This window comes from Hirundo rustica, chromosome 12 (assembly GCF_015227805.2).
Source record: "Hirundo rustica isolate bHirRus1 chromosome 12, bHirRus1.pri.v3, whole genome shotgun sequence".
NCBI classification, from domain to species: domain Eukaryota; kingdom Metazoa; phylum Chordata; class Aves; order Passeriformes; family Hirundinidae; genus Hirundo; species Hirundo rustica.
The window spans coordinates 16,362,250-16,378,879 of record NC_053461.1 but is presented as its reverse complement, the minus strand read 5'-3'; the positions used below and the strand labels follow the sequence as shown (position 1 = coordinate 16,378,879).

The window sequence follows — 16,630 nt, the reverse complement described above, 5'->3', positions numbered from 1 at the left end:
TCCTTGCCATGAATCCCACAGCGACTCTAGATGTGAGGTTGTTAAAGTTTGGTGTTGATAGAGCAAACGGTAAGCCCAGACTAGAAAACAGCTCTGAAAAAGATGCATGGAAGCTTCCTGGAACACAACACAGTGCAGATGTGACTGTAACAATTAAGGACTTTATCCGAACTTGTGACACACCCACACATGAACACAGGCTGAAAGTAACTGCTCACCCCATGTATTCTTTCCCATAACAAAAATTATGTCCAGTATCACCTGAACTTGTAACAATGATACTATTACTCCGAGGTAGTATTTTAGATGTATTTACCTGTGAGCTCCCTTTTTATATTAGGAAGATTAGCTGGACATGAGTTGCTGATGTTTAGTCCTGGAGGAGGCATGCTTTGGTTGCCATAAAGGTCAATCAAATTGCCAGACACGGGCAACTGGAAAAGATAAACGAGGAAAAGGATCATTTGATTTGCCTTTATCAATGCCTTTGTACAGAAGAACAGAGTCAGGATATGCTAAGTAATCTTTGCTCTTTTCCATGTGCAAACAGAGCCCGCAAGAAGGTCAGCAAAATCCAGATATTCATGGGCATGAGGGATAACACATCTACACTGGGAAAATTCCGCTCTCTCTCCTCAAAAACATGCATATTTAAAATATTAAGAGGTAATAAAAAAGGTAAAAAGCTGATGATATTTCTGCACTGTTGCTCCTTATTTTTCACTAAAACTATTATATCTATATCCCTTAAACTTCTCTCGTATCTGAAAGAGCCTACAGAACTCTCCCAGAGAACCCCCCCTTTTTTTCCAGGGATACGTGAGTGGAAGTACTTTGCAAGTTGTCACATGCTGGAGGAAGAACACTGTATTAATTAATCACATTTTTCATGTGATTTGAAAGCTACCTACACAAAAAACATTTTAGTTTACTTTGTTTTTTGCCTTATATAACAAGAACGCGCACCAGTAGGAGGAGGATTATTTTTACAGTAAGTTTTCTCAATTACTTGTCCATTCTGCTACATTTATTTAGGTATTTAAACAAGTAGATTTATACAGAAATAGGACAGTATTTCAACAAGATCTATCAAAGCTATCCCTTTATATTGAAACATATTTAAAGAAGCTTGCAATTATCCTGAGTGGATTATTTTACCCATCTCTTATTTGGTTTTGAAAAGACAGGTATAAAACACTTCGGTATCTTATCTGAGTGGCAACACTTCTTATCATCACTGCTGCAAAGAAAACCAATCCCTCCAAGACACTGATCCTGCAGAGATTAGAGCAGGTATTAACATTACACCCATGTAAATAACGCTGGTGAATACAATGCAGTGAGTCACAGCCAGGACTATTAAACTCCTACTGATGGGCCTTGCCAGACTGGGACCTAAGCAAATTTCTCTGCCATATGGAAGCAGATGAAACAGGAGTTGATATGTAAAGTACCACCACGATAGAAGCCATGCTGATAATTGTTGAGAAGAGATAATGGCCAACAGCAAAACCAAAGTCCCCTGACACAAACTTTAAGAGGCAGAGGAATAAATCGAACTGAATTCATACTATGAGACAGCCTTATTGGAAAAAAAAAAAAAAAAAAAAAGATCTAATAATGCTGCTCAGGTCACAGCTGTGCTGGTTGTGGGTGTCAGGGTGAGCACTCAATCTTCACTGCTCTACAAGGCTGACCCTTGTGTCTTTGGGTCCCCCAAACACATCCCTGACACCGACGCGGTGAGAACGTCACACACCCTTCTGACTTGGATGTGCTCGTCCTATTCATGCTCCTAAGCATGGGGAGAGCACAAAGACCTTGTTTGTAGCCCAAGGACTTGAAGTTCATAACCAGACATGCAAAATCTAATTAGGAGCTTCAAGGAATGCAGAAATATAAAAGATTTTTTTGTGTAGGAAACTTGAAACTGGCATCTCAAAGCCTGGGTAAAGCAGCCAGGTTGTAGTGAAACGTGGAGAACACCGAGCTGCTTTCCTTACTGCAACACGAACCCTGATTGTTACAACAGTTCCTGACTGACTTTTTTTCCCCAAAGGTGTCAAACACTGAGCCAGATTTCCATGTCAATAAACAGGACCAGTGTGAGCAATGATCACAAATGGGACAGAGAAGACAGGCAGCAACTGTTGAACATGCACATGTGCACAGCTGCTAAAGGCTGTCCAGAGGAATGCTTACCAGGGAAATTCACATTAGTGGGAGGAGATGCCAACAGTCTCCACTTAAATCAGTGATCCACAAGCCAAGAGACTGATCAGCCTCCTTCTCTGACCACCTTCCCCAGCATCCAAACTCCACAGGTCAAAGTTTCAGTTGTCATGTTTTCCTACACAGGGTCCATGCTCAGTATGAGTCTCTCAGAGGCCTTTTCTCCAGGATGGCTGCAGGTCACATCTCTGGGACTAACTTACACTAATTCCTTTCAAACAAAAACAAAGTGCATCCAACACTTCAGGCCATTTCACCTAAAATACCTGCAGCTAAAGATGAGTTAAAATCGAGGCACATCCTCCATTCACAAATTTATAACAGTTTCCAGAGGAATAAAATCAGTTGACTAAGGTAAACTCAATAATCATTAGTGCAGGGTTTAGGGAACTGGGAAAGGGCAGAGGACCCCTGTGCTGAGGGTGCTGGTTTGAGATGCACAAGACAGCAATGTGGTGAGCACACAGAAGCAGCCACTAGACTTAAGCAGGGAAAAAAAAAAAACAAAAAACCCAAAGGGGTTTATTATGTGCCCATTGCAGTGACACCTGGGCATTTATTTCAAATGCTTCTTATTTGAAACAACTGGAAAAAAATACACATTGTTGGTAAACATTTCAGCTCTAAGGCAGTCAAGCCTTTCACCACCATCCTCAAGTACAAGATGGGAAAATGTCAAAACTTCCACAGCCAATTCATAGGGAAGATGGAATCTCAAACTTTGAGAAAGATATGGAATTTTCTGGAGCTAAGGAAGCTCCTTCCCTGTCTTTCTCCAAATTCTAACATGTTCCAACCTAAATATGGTTTTCCTTACAGCTTTCTTAGCTATTTCTGGCTAAGAAGAAATTTAAATACAGCACCAGCCAGATCATCCACCTTTACTCTTCCAAAAACTAAATGAAGGAAGAGCAGCTTATGCCAGGTTTAGCATGTTCTCTTCATTGAAACAGCACGGTTAAAAATGCTTTCACTTGAGAGATTTCATATTTCAAGGTCTTGGCATCACACAAATTGCATAAACACATAGAGTAAAACAAATTTCAATCTTCCTATCACTTTGCATCTGCTTCTTTTTTTTTTTCTAATAATGGCTTTTATATAACAGAAATTTGAAATATGGTAATTATGACTGCAGATTCATCATAGCGTACATTCATGGGAGTCTGAGGCTTTCATTTCTCCTCCACTACTCCAACAAAACAAGCACCCACATTCTGTCTAAAATCACTGAGACATCAGCTGTGTGACCAACAAGGCTGTTTCTAAGGCACCAGTACACGCTGGGATGGGTTCTGCACCCCAGCTCCTGCAGCCCACAGTGTATTGTGATGTCCCCTGACCTGCAAGCACACGCTCTGCAGCAGTCCCCGTAACAAAACTCCTCTACTCTGGAGTTTAAATTCCAGAAGAAAGGCACATTTAGAAGTGGAGCCATACCTATTCGCAGAGCTTTCCATGCCAGGCTCTGGCTGGCGCTGATTAGCTGGATGAATTAATTGTCATCTCCACAAGAGCACTTTGCACAGTACTCATTAATTCAATTACCAGGTGACAGCTAGGCAGAAAACCTTCTCTATAAACCAGTGATTATTTTGTGATACTTCCACCACAGATATTATTCCACCAAGTACCAAAGTTGACAAACACTCACACAAGCAGTTGACTGCAATGGGCCATTTTCAATTCAAGGTACTTGGAAACTTCCTTAGCTTGCTCTGCAAAGAAATCTCTGATTTTGCTTATCAATTAAGTACTGTTACCAACTGTAACAAACTGGTCCTTTTGTTCTTTGTTGGTTATGGAACAACAACTGCCTTTGTCACAGACTCAGCATAGCTATTTATAGGTTGTGTCTCTCTAGAGACCATTTCCTCTCTTGATTTCTCTTACCTCAGTCTGTAGGCATTAAATCCTTATTAATAAATGTTTGTGTTTTAAGAGCTAAGTCCCGTCCCAAAAGAAAAGTGGCTTGTTTTTTTTTTCCCTAAACAAATTGTTGAGAAACACGGTTCAATTTCTATCTCTTCAGGATTCGCACTAGGCTGATTCAGAGACTGAAATATGCTTTTTTTCCTCCAGTTATTTATACTTATCAGCAAAGAAGTCTTAATTTCACTGTTTCATATCCTTTTTTTTCAGACTCAGCATATAGGATGGGAAGATTCTGAAATTCCACAGTAAATTTGGATCAGGCAGTCTTTACAAGGCTTCTTGCCATGCAGCAGGCACAGCAAAGCACAGGAGGGTGGAGACTACCCTAAACATTGACTGCAGGGGCTCCTGGCACCAAAAGGGTGCAGAGTATCCTTCTACCCCTGGAAGCAAAGAGCCAGTCTGGGGCCCCTGGGAAACACGAAAAGAAGAACAGCATTAAGACATCCAAGCCCCTTCTGAATTAATGGGTCCCAATGCAACGGAACTTCAGAGAAAGGACTCCAAACGAACCTCATCCCTCAATGAGAAAAAAAAAAGAAAAAAAAAAAATTGAAAAACAGATTAACTTTTTGAAAGCTATCTTTTGACAGCTTCTTGAGGTTTTTCTCTCAAATTCCAGGACAGCTGCACTTTGCAAGTCATCTTAGATTAAAGGAAAATTTATTCTCTGTAGCAGGACCGTGCAGCTATTTCCCAGTGTACTCAAAGGGCACTATTTAGAAAGGGAAGCTGGTGGGCCGCTTCCTGCGTCATCCACCACGTCTCTGAGAGGGCTGTGGGAATCTGTGGGAGCACAGGACCAGGTTAACATGACATCAGACAACTGCTGTCAGCAAATGTAAACCTATGCCACAAAATCAATGCTCTGTGGTAAGCTGTACATTTTGGCACTAGATGAAACAGAAACAGACGCCAGCACTGGCAGACATCTACTCAGCCAGGATCTAACAGCACTTAAGCCTAAGGCAAAAAATTCACTGGAGCTACCCTCCACAGAAGATCAAAATCAGATTATGCCAGAAGTATGATTAAATTAATTCTCAAAGCAATGTGAACCAAACCGAAAGAGCCACTTGGAGGACACCTGCGCCTTCCCTCGGCGCTTTCTGCACCTCTGTGTTCTTGGCTTTTATCACAGGCTCCCCACGTCCCCTGCCTTGTTCAGCTTTCAACCTTCTTTACTCCTTCCCTTTTGTTTGTTTGGAAGATTGCTTTTTTAATTTTTTTTTTTCTCCTGCTAAATTCTGTAACATCTTTGCTGTCGTCGAGCTGGAGACTTCTCCCCGCTTGAAATCAGGCAGAGATAAAGCTGTGACGTTAGAGATAACAGGAAGTGTCTCTGGAGAGGGATGCCAACACATGGAATACAATTTCTTACTTGAATATGACAACATTCAGGAACCTGGGATGCCAGAGGTTCCTTCTGTTCTGAAGCCAAGTATAAAGTCCATGAAAATCTTCAATGTCAGTGGGAATGAGCTACTCCTGGTAACACGATTTATTCCTCTGTTGCAATCCTCTCACCACTAACTCGGAAACAAGAAAAGCAAAATTGTCCTTTGTATTCTCTCAACCTGACTCCAGCTTGTATTTTTAAATTCACGTTTTTCAATGCAACTGTCTCACCTTCAGCCCTTCAAAGGAAAAATAATTACTCTCTGTGGAACAATGCAATATTAACAACTTAATTGCAAGAAAAGTCTGCTGCACTTTTGCTTCCTCTCAAGGAAAACCAGTTAGACTTAATAGGGAAGGAAAGGACCCGTACCGTGTTTGCCATTTGCAGGGCTGGGTCCACCAAGCCGAGGATTTCTTCATTATAACTGGACTCCAGACTAATGATGTCATCGATAACATCATCCATCTGCAGCAAACAAAGAGAAAGGGGACAGTTATCAGAATCACCGGGACACGGGAGCCTGACAAAGCACTCCTGGCACACAGCAGAGGTGCCCGTGCAGCTGTGCAATCCCTCAGCTGTGACTCCTGCCGTCCAGGCAGGATACTCAGCTCACGGCAGAGCTGAGGCTTCACGATCCAACGCCCTCATGCCACCAGCAGCCGCCTGCCCACGGACACACTGCTCCTCCAGCAACAGTGGAGGAGGAAGCTGCCTGTGGAGTAAGTGACTCTAGGACATGACTCCCTCTCCACACTGCAGCACTGCTGCCTCTCCTCCATAAAATGTGACCAAAACCTGGGCACAGGCAGAACACCGAGCCCTGGACACCTGCAGGGAAGGAGAGGGAGCAGAGATTTTCTGCTGGCCCTCAACAGCTGAATCCATTGGATTCGTGTCTCTCACAGACCGACCCAGGAAGCACCACCCAGGGGCAGCTCAGAGCTGATTTTAGGTGGTACAAAACACCTTCTTTCAGGGGCTGGGCTGGAAGGTGCCTCCAATAAGCTCCTGCACAGGTATGAGGAACAGCCCTTCACAGCAGGTGCTCCAAACTGTCCTGCAGGATTGACTGCTTCAGGGCAGGACTGACTATTTCCTTCTTGCTCATTATGAAAAAAAAACTTAAATGAGAGTGATCTACAAAATCAATGCATAACAGTGATGGTAAAAGTAGCAGTACATGGGATTTTTTTATCAGCTCCAGAAAGTGTGATCACAACAAATTACACTGACTGGAAGTGAGGGCAAGAAAGGAACTAACACTTACAGCCCATACCCGAAGTCTTGTTACTGATTCCGGTAAGAAATAAAAACCCCTTAGTTTTAAGAGAAAGAATGAAAATATAAAAGGGTGATTACTGAGGATGAATTACCACAGATTGATTAAAGCCTTTCCAAATATATTTTTAAAACGCAAGTGTGATCTGCACAGAAATGTGAACTTAGAGATTTATCAGGGCAAAACCACATCCATGCAGTCCTGGAAAATCCAGTTAGAAAAGATTTCCTGATGCAAGACCTTAAAGCATGGTTGATGTGCTCTTCTGCTATGGCATTACAGTGCTAGAAGATCATGAGCCTTTTCCAGGTGTCTTCATGCACTTCTGACACCGATGGCAATAAACAACATTGTTGTATTGTACCTTAAATACATCTGATATTCAACCTCTTACAGACACTGTGGGGCAAGCTTATTTTTCAACGTATCATGAAAGAAACATGCTCATTGGAAAGGGGACCTGTGCTCCACCTCCTGTGTCATCCAGTACCTGCATGCATGATGCTCGTGAGTGTGTATTCAGAGCCGGGCACTCACTCTCAACCCTGCTTTGCTCTTCAAATTTATAAAATCCCTGCAGAAATAAAAAGGAAAAAAAAAAAAAAAAAAAAGAAAAGAAAATAAGGAAAAAAAAAAAAAAAAAAAAGAAGAAGAAAAAGCAAAGCATGGATCTGAGTTCATGGCACAGTCTCAGTCCCAAAAAGAGCACGAATGAAATAGTGTCATGCACACACGTTCCCGATGACACAGCAAAGTGAAGCCGTAAATATCCTCAAGAAAAAAATGTTTGGGTACAGCTCGGACAACAGGATGGAAATATCTGATTTCAATTTCTTTTCAAACTATGGAGCACAAGTATTTCCCTTGCATGTGCAAAATATATGCTGTAATAACTGTTTCTACAAGCTGTGTAACATTTTGCTCACGGAATGCATCTGTACTAAAAATCTGGCTCAAAAGCTTGAAGGGGGAATGAGGGGACAAGAGGAACTCTACAACTGCCTCATACTTTTCATGTTATAAAAATTCTGACATGATTTTTATACTTGTTAATATCTTCCCAATCATTTTCCTTTGAAGCCGGAGCACGCATGTAACATCTAACTCAGTTTTTGCCATTAAAGATTAAGACAAGATTGCAAAGGACTTCTAGACATAGCCTACAGAAGTCTTATATTTGCACTGGAACAGCAATCAGTAACACTTTAGGGCATATTAGCTGGGATAATCTGGCCTTCCAACTACACAGGAGATTTGCTCAAATTTTTACCATAAAAATACCTAAAATATCTCAAAATAGCTTTGTGTTTTTTTCAGTTATTTTTGCTATGTTCTTTGCACTTTCTAGACGAACAAGCCATAAATAACATTATTCCAGAAAGCTACAGCTTACAAAGCTGCTTTGTATTCTCCAAAGGTCAATTATTCACTATGTGCATCAAGCAACAGGGTGGGAAACAAGAGAAGTAGTTTCAATAACTATAAACTAGCTAAAATAGTTCAAACAAGAGCAAGCTGGAGGGACATGGGTTTTTTGCCAAAAATACCTATTAATCAGGCAGACACAGACGTAGCAGTTAGATTTTCACAATGAAAAGATAAACAGAACATCTTAAACAGTGAGCAAATATGGATTAAAACAACTTAATTAAAGCAGATCGCAGCTCTGTTTTACTGACAACACGAGCAGGAGAGTTCTTACCTCTTTCTCACAGTTGGAGTTGAGGGTGAGCATAGCCATGGGGCTGTTGGGCGCGCTGCTCCCCGTTCCAGGTGGCATGACATGATCCCCAGGCTGGTTTGGACATGGCAAGCTCAGGGCTTGGTTGGCATGTTTATTTGCTAGAGTGGTAGAGAGGTACTGCTTTACCTGCTGCCGCTGGGCCTGCTGGATGTGGTACTTGGTTGGATTCTCAAGGTGAGTCTGCACCTGTACGACACAATTTAAGAAGGAGAAAAGGATTTTATCGTTTTGCAACATCACTGCAGGTCCTGTGGATCTGAGCTATGTATTTGTGACATAAGGATCAGGAATCTGACAAAACACAAACCTCCAAGGAAGGGTTGTGTTTTGTACACAGCTCCAAGGAAGTCCACAGTGCTTCACTAACTCACATTTGGTGGCAAGAAATCAGTTTACGGATTTGTTCTTTCGACAACTGACTTACTATCAGTACACCAAGAATGACCAGCTATTTTTCCATAACATGAGCTTTCTCACTTAAGACCAATGCTCGGGTTTGCAGTTGATACAGACAGAAGAGTCAGTTCTGAGTTCACACCTTCAGCTATGTGACATTTAGCTTTCACTAAAATATGGAGAAATGACTTGTACCACAGGACTCATTTGACTCGTTAGCAGCTAACAATTAAAATCAAAAAGTATGGATTGCTATCCTTAATCCAGTGTCAAATAATAGAGATAAAAGTTCTGATATTGGTGGTTTAGGTTTTGAATGCTTGGGGTTTTTTTAAATTAATATACCTTGGTTAAAATAAAGGAAGAAACAAAGACACCTTTTTCTGTCTACAGATTATTTATATCTCAGATATACAGCCTAAATCATATACAAATAAGACAGCCTGTTTATAAACACATCATGCAAATAAGATGCAAGAAAAGAAGTGTTTCATTTCAGATCAATCACTGTCGTCAGCAACAGCTATTTTTGTGTTTAAGATAAGCTTCTCAGTACTTAGGAATTTTTTACATACAAAATATGAAAATCCTCATACCGAACAACTGTTGCGCACTCTAAACAAGAAAGAGAAGAAAAGCCATTTTTCCCCCCCATTAAAATTTTCCACCATATCCTGGAAACTCTTTGTCACCTTTTGTTGATCATCAACGTTATCACCAGAAGTCAGAAATCAACCCAAAATATGGCAATACGCTGAGAAGTTATTTTGCTTTAAAACAGTTCCATTAAAGTGACTCTTGCTGTTACAAGCAACCATGCATGGCCCCCATTTATTGGTGTGACACAAATTAAATAAAGCACCCAAGACACCAGAGGAAAAAGGTTTCCTGTACACTGTACATCTTCTTAGCAGCAGGTTTTAAAGTAAGTCTCCAATAACAACTCACCTGATAATGGTTATACTCAAGCATTTCCAGCATGCTACCTAGAGGCTGCAAGAGAAGCGACTGCAATATCCTTTGTCTATGCTACTCCAGTTTGAGGGATCCACATATGGAGGCACAACAAACCCCAGAAGAGCAGAAGAAACTTGATGGCCACTGCTCGGACTTTTAGTAACCTAGGCTAATTAGCCATGCAAGTGGACAAACAAACAGTTCACACAATGCCTCTTCTTGGAAGTTACGCAAGTTTAAGTTAAGCTCTAAGTATTGGTATTTTTTTTTGCCGTGGCTTTGATGTCATGCTTTTTCATAAACATAAAAGGACCTTTTAAGTGATGGGCTATCAAAGTCAGATTGACAGTTCGCTCAAGGCTAATTCGCTATTCAGCTTTCGTTCCAGTCGTACTAACACACAATGGTAGTTTTCTTTAGCAGTAAGGTTAAAAGTTTTTAAGTACAGAGTAAGAAATAACTGAATAAATGCCTACGAGCCTAACACATATTCCCTGGCAGAGGGTGCCCTGGATAAAGCCACAGGGCTCTGCAGTCCAGTCCTCAGCTTCCCAGCACAACTCAGGACCTGCAGCAGAACGTGAAACACTTGAAAAAGCTCTCCTCTATCCTCAGTTTCCCTAGTGCTTCAAAGCCATTAATTCTGTCTCAGTCTAGAGTTGCAAGAAGTTTTCCAGTTCAGGAATGGCTGACAAAGGGCTAATGCATGTTCCAAGTGCACTCATCTGCATTTGGGCACAGTCCCTACCCTACACCTTGCAGAGCTTACTTTTTCTTTCTATCCAACTCCTTGAAGAAGTCTGTACTCAAACACAGGCATAAAAACTATCAACTGGCATTATTTTCTGAAGTCTCAGCTCACAGGGAAGTACATTAAGATAGCATTTCTAGAAAGTTTAATCTGCTTTGTTGCACTGTATCAACAGACAACACTGTGCTGTGATAAGTACAGCACTTATTTTGTCAGTCCCAAACTGCATTATCAATTTTCCTATCATGAGTGCTAAGAGCTACACTATCCAGGTAAGTCTATTTTTCATTCAATTTTCATCTTCCACATAGATAAAGTTGACAGTAAACAAGTTATTTTTGTAACACTCATCTTTGAATATGTCATTTTAAAACCAAGCCCTACCTGCCTGACAGAATTTGCACATTTCTTTTCTTCCACAGGCATCAGGTACCCCTGCTGTTTTCCATACCAGGATGGAACAAAGTCCCTCCTCTCTGCACCCATCACCTGCCCACCTTCCACACTCCAGGAGAGAGACCAGCCGAGTTCCAAGATCCACATCTCAACCCTGTGTCATGAAATACTACATTATTTATAATATATATCAATACATTTAACTGAATCCACTACATGTCAAGTCTTGAAACGCACACTGCCTAATTGACAAGATTTTTGTTGGCAAAACGCAAACTTATTTCACAACAACATACTCTCCCTGTGATTTTGTTGTGCTATTCTGCATTAAAATATTTTATTTTGCCACTCAATTATTAATTTTTTTTTAATGGCCTGTGCTGCACTCAGCATGCCAGGGAAGGCAAGTTCTGAGTTCATGTGTCACAAGTCCAGTAGTGAAACAAAGAACACAGAACTGCCTTTTCTGTCATTAAACTGCTCCAAAGTGACACAAAGAAGATATTCAAGGACTAAACATTTCTTTTAATCCCCAGCTGCTCAAACACACTTTCACGTTCAAATACAAGAACATAAAATTATCCTCTGAATGGAGGAGATGTGATGTAACAATTCCCATAAGGACAAGAGCTCCCACAGGAGCTTTACACATGCTTCTCCTTGGACAGCTGTACCAGCCTGAACTGCTCCTGCTCTGGCTGAGTGTGAGACCTGACTGATCACACAGAAGAAACTTGAGTTTGATTCTCTGTTTTGTCACTGGCTGCTCCCAGGAGCATCCTCAGGAGAGTTCCATCATGGAAATCTGGTGGGGACTATCCTAATGAACTTCATGCTGTTTGTTGAGAATCTGTCTGGCCTAGAGCATCCTGCTCTACACTCTGCATCAAAGGAAACCTAAATGTGCCTTCTTGGGCAAACGTCCCAAGATGCCCCAGAGTCACCCTGTAGATAAGCCAAAAAGCACTCATCCTTTTTGACAAAATATCTCATGAGGAAAGAGCTGGGAAAAAAAAAAACCCAAACAACCCTACAATGAAATTCCACTGCCCTGAACTTGAAACCGTGAATAAAAGCTTTGACTTAAGATCTAATTTTGGTTCTCAGCCCCTTCTAGCATTTTGGGTGAAGAATAGTTCTTGTTGTTCGTCCAAATTCATGAGACGCAAAGTGCAAGATGACAAATTATTGATTTGGATACACTTCCTAAGAAATGTGACTGAATGAGGACATGAAAGGAAAAATAAACCCACTTGAAACCAAATCCTCTGGATCTCCAACCCTCTATCTCCAGCAATCTCAACCAAAGTTTTGTTCCACTGTTATTCAATTGAGTAGAACATTGGTTTTTGGGCATTTTGGCATTGACAATCACAAAGTAATTAAAGAATTATTATTATCATCTGCAGAACTTCAGAAATGAGCTAAGACAAGATGGCAAGAAAGCTAAACTTATCACAGCATAGTAACACAAGAATTTGGCTACAAGAGTAAATCACTGCTTTAGCAGTAGAGCCCCAAACCTGGTTCATCTCCAGAAGAGCCTTCAATGCCAGTTCAGCAGCATCTCCACTGCCTCCATGGGCTGGCCCCAGCATCAGGCACTCCTGCACTGAGTCTCTCTGTCAGTCACTCAAACTCTTGCCATGCTGACTCTGAGGAGGATCTCTTTTCTTCAGAAGAAGCACAGAGAATGGCAGCAGAAAGAAATCAACTTGACTGCACCCATGTGTAGCGCAGGTTAGGCTCTAAAAGGCTGAGCTGGGCTAGAAAAGTGGATGGAGCCATCCTGATCACTCAGCACTCATCCCTCACACTTTGGAATACCCTGGAGAACAACATTATCTGAAGCAGGGAAAAGGCTTTCTCACACCTTCACTCATCTTGAAATCTGACTGCTAATTCCAGTGCATACATCCAGTTCAAGTATCTGAGTAGCTGCCTATTTTCTTCCACACCACAGAAAGAACAGTAATAACCCACATAACAGAGCAGATTTCCCAGCCCTTGGATCTGGTATCAATCAAGTAAACATTTAATCAACGGCTCTCACTAGCTTTAAGCACACACAGCCTATCAGTGGGAATTTTAGGTGTACTTCAGACGACAGTCTTCAAAATCCGGATTATATTACACATCAGTGACAGAACCTCTGAGTAGACCCACACGCTTCCTTCAGTTTCCAAACATAAAAATATTTCCCATTAAGTGAACAGGGGCTCAGGAATTTAAACACAAAGCATAGCTGTGTGCTTAAGCACAAAGCACATGGCTCAAGTAGTTCCTCTTCATGAAGCCAACACAAACAACTGAAACAATACAGCTGATACTTGCTCCTTCTGTCGAGTCTTGCTGGGAATCACTCAGACTTCATTTACTAACAACTTGCTAATGATGGCAAGAACTTGGAACAGTGCTGCACGGACCAAATTCCTTCTGGAGAGGCAACCCAGGAGAGCTCACTCTTGGGCAGGCACAGGCCAGGGCAGACTAATGGCCTGGCAAATGTGTTTTGCACAGTGTAATCCAGAAACTAAACGGCTAACAATAAAAACTAACAGAGGACTTACACCAGAATAAAAATATTTAATGAACTGTGGCACTACTACCACTCATCCTCTAGGAAAGCTTCAAGGTCATAGCATAGAATCACAGAAATATTTAGGTTGGAAAAGACCTCTGAGACCTTCAAGTTCAACCATAGCTGGGAGTCAACTAATTGCTGTAGGCCCAAGCTTTGAGTCACTGGTACATCTGGATGAAGGTAACCAGGCTCAGTTAGTTGGTCTGGGTTACTTATACACTCCTGAATTTGTCCTTGCACAGGTTTGATTTCTCTGCAATGGGTAACTTCTGGAAACAAGTACAAACCCAGCAGGTCTCGTGCTGAGAGAATTTCTTGAAGGTAGAACATTAAGTATTGGCTTTCTCACCTCAGTTACTACTTCAAATCACATCGTCTTACTTGCCCACATCTCTAAATACTGCTGCTTTCAAAGCAAAGCTGAAGATGCCCCAAAATCCTCTGGTGGTGCAACACAAGTGACCAGAAGCCACTTCAATGCCAGCAGCTCCAGGCTGCCCCACTGTGCTGGCCCCCACGAGCTGGGAAAGAGCATATTTCTGTTCCCAAAACCACACAGATGATTCTTCTCACCAAAACCATCCCTGAAGCTTCCTGTGACAGTAAAGCTGAAGCACTCAATGCTTTATTTAAGCAGGGACATACCAGAAATGTTCAGAGGACAGTGAACCAAGGGGGAGGAAGACTCTTCTCTCTCCCCACCCCACTCCCCTCTTTTTTTTTTTTTTTTTCTCTTTTTAATTAAAAAGACTATTTGTTTCCAGCAAATTGCCTTAGGACTTACAGTTTACAATTACAAGTAAAATACTTTTGGGCCAGTTTTCTCAGTTCAATAGAACTTTTTGTTGCCTAGACAGCTAAATGTCATGGGATTTTTTAAGAAAGGTTAAAATTCTGTGTCATTTAACAATTAATGGCACCCAAAGAAAAACGATACAAAACCACATCCACTGAAGTGCTCTGCAAGGGCTCCAGACTTCAGCTGTGTCCACTGCAAAACCATGCCCGTTAACCATGCTAGTCCTGGGCTTCAAAGCTGCTTCAATCTATCACTTCCAATTAAAAAAAAACCAAAAAAACCCCACAACAGCAAGAACATGTTATTTTCTAGGACTTTGAATAAAAATAGGGAGCTGTATAAATAAGTGTCTGTTCTTTGTCGCTAGGGAAAAAAAATTGAAGAGAATGACATCTGAGAAAAGATAATCAATTAGTGACACTTACAGTAAGAGCGATTGATTCCCCTAAAGTTTTCCAGTACAGGTTCAAGACTCTGTTAATCTTATTGACCACAGGTTGGTCACCAAGTCTGAAAATCCTAAAGGCCATAAACCCCCTTGAGTTAACTTCATTAAATATTGATCATGGGTTTCACTGCAATGCCAGGAAGTGCTCGCCTACCACAAAACTTGGAGCAACCCAAATAACCAGGCAGACAATGGTTTAACTCATCCTCAAAGACATCTTCTCACATGCTGCATTCAAACATTAAACAACATCACATTTTTCCCCCTACAGACGTCAGTGGCCTGAAGTAGCTTCTCAGGAAAAGTTCAGCCCTCTTGCTTTGAGACCTTGCCAGTCCTCCACGATGGAACAGCCACCTCATTTACAATGTCATCAAAACTAAGTCGACAGGGTTGTGATTCCACATAGGGCCCACTGTGGATTTAGTAATAGACAAACCTTTCCAGTAACTTCTCCAGCTTCCACTCTCCCCTTAATGCCAAATTTTCTGGAGTACATTTGCCCCCCTTTCTTTTAGCCCATTACCCAGGAAAAATGGCCAGAACAACAACGACCAGAAAGCCCAAGAGCAAAAAAAGTTGAAAAGTAACTTGTACTGACCTGAGAATGATAACCATGTTACCATTCTGATTCCATCATTTTACCTTAGGACACAGCAAACACAAGGAAACTACATCAGCTAGCACAAAAAAACCTTTGGTTACCTAATTCACCCCCAAATCCCTCTGAACTTGAAAATCAAAGCAGATAGGAGAAAGTTATTTAAGATCTGGCATCATAATTGCAGTCTAAGTGGATCCAGTGCTCATCTACAAGCACAAAGTTATGAAAAAGAAAAGGCACATTGTACAGAACCATCATCATTTACACAACCAGGGATTGTTTAGTCCATCACCAAAAATTCCTCTGTGTAATGTGACTTTTCATCCAAGGGAAAGCCATGAAGCAAACAAGAACAAAGTTTTCGTAGATTAGTATTTAAAAACTGTGTTTTAGCTATAGAAGCACATGACAATGGTATCTGAGGAAATTAATGAGAGTTTAGCCAAATGTACTCATGGAGCTAGGAATGATGAAATTTGCATGTTAGTGGCCTGCTGGCTGCCATTCTGCAAGCGTGGCTTTCAGTCAGAATTAGGTCCTTTGAAGTCCAGCAACTTTTCTGTTAAGAAACCAACATTTCAGCTGTTTACTTGCCAACACACATACCATAAATTTTTATTTTATACAGTTACTGAGAAGATTAAAAAAACCAAAAAACAAAACCAAAAACGAAAAACCCACAAACAAACAAACCAAGCAACACTTTAGGACAGACAAGCAGCTGACTCCACAAAAGGTCAGGCACAAATATTTTGCAATGATTTTACCTACCCCAGGTGCTTCAGAGTGTAAATATTTTGACTTCAGAGGCAACAACAGCAGCCACACAACTACATCTGATACACAAATTTGAATTATAGTACTACCACGGTGAAAAGCTTAGGTCAAGCACCACATATTTAGGTCCACTTCTGCCACCCTTCTCTCTCAGAAGGAAGCTGAGCAGCTCTTGCATCAGCACTAGAGGGTTTGAGATTATTCACAGCGGGACACCAATGACTCCTCCTCAGAGGAACTGTCAAAGATAGACATAAAATTGCTTCCAAAATCTCTTGCAAGACTTGGCATAGAGATGTAAATTCAAGAGGGAGCACAGTCAT

General features: G+C 41.3%; 1 protein-coding gene across 8 annotated transcripts in view; it reads right to left on the bottom strand.

Annotated features, from left to right (window-relative positions):
- MITF (melanocyte inducing transcription factor) overlaps positions 1 to 16,630 on the bottom strand; it is a 122,435-nt gene that overhangs the window by 11,250 nt on the left and 94,555 nt on the right. For 5 of the 8 annotated variants that reach the window (XM_040075888.1, XM_040075893.2, XM_040075887.2 and 2 more), the window contains 4 exons: positions 8,554 to 8,781; positions 7,342 to 7,425; positions 5,939 to 6,034; positions 317 to 434 (listed from right to left, as the gene is read on the bottom strand). In XM_040075888.1, coding sequence (XP_039931822.1) covers positions 317 to 434; positions 5,939 to 6,034; positions 7,342 to 7,425; positions 8,554 to 8,781 — 526 coding nt within the window. Of the gene's footprint in view, positions 1 to 316; positions 435 to 5,938; positions 6,035 to 7,341; positions 7,426 to 8,553; positions 8,782 to 16,301; positions 16,459 to 16,630 lie in introns of those variants that run through there. The other 3 variants (XM_040075891.2, XM_040075889.2, XM_040075894.2) reach the window with 2 other exon arrangements.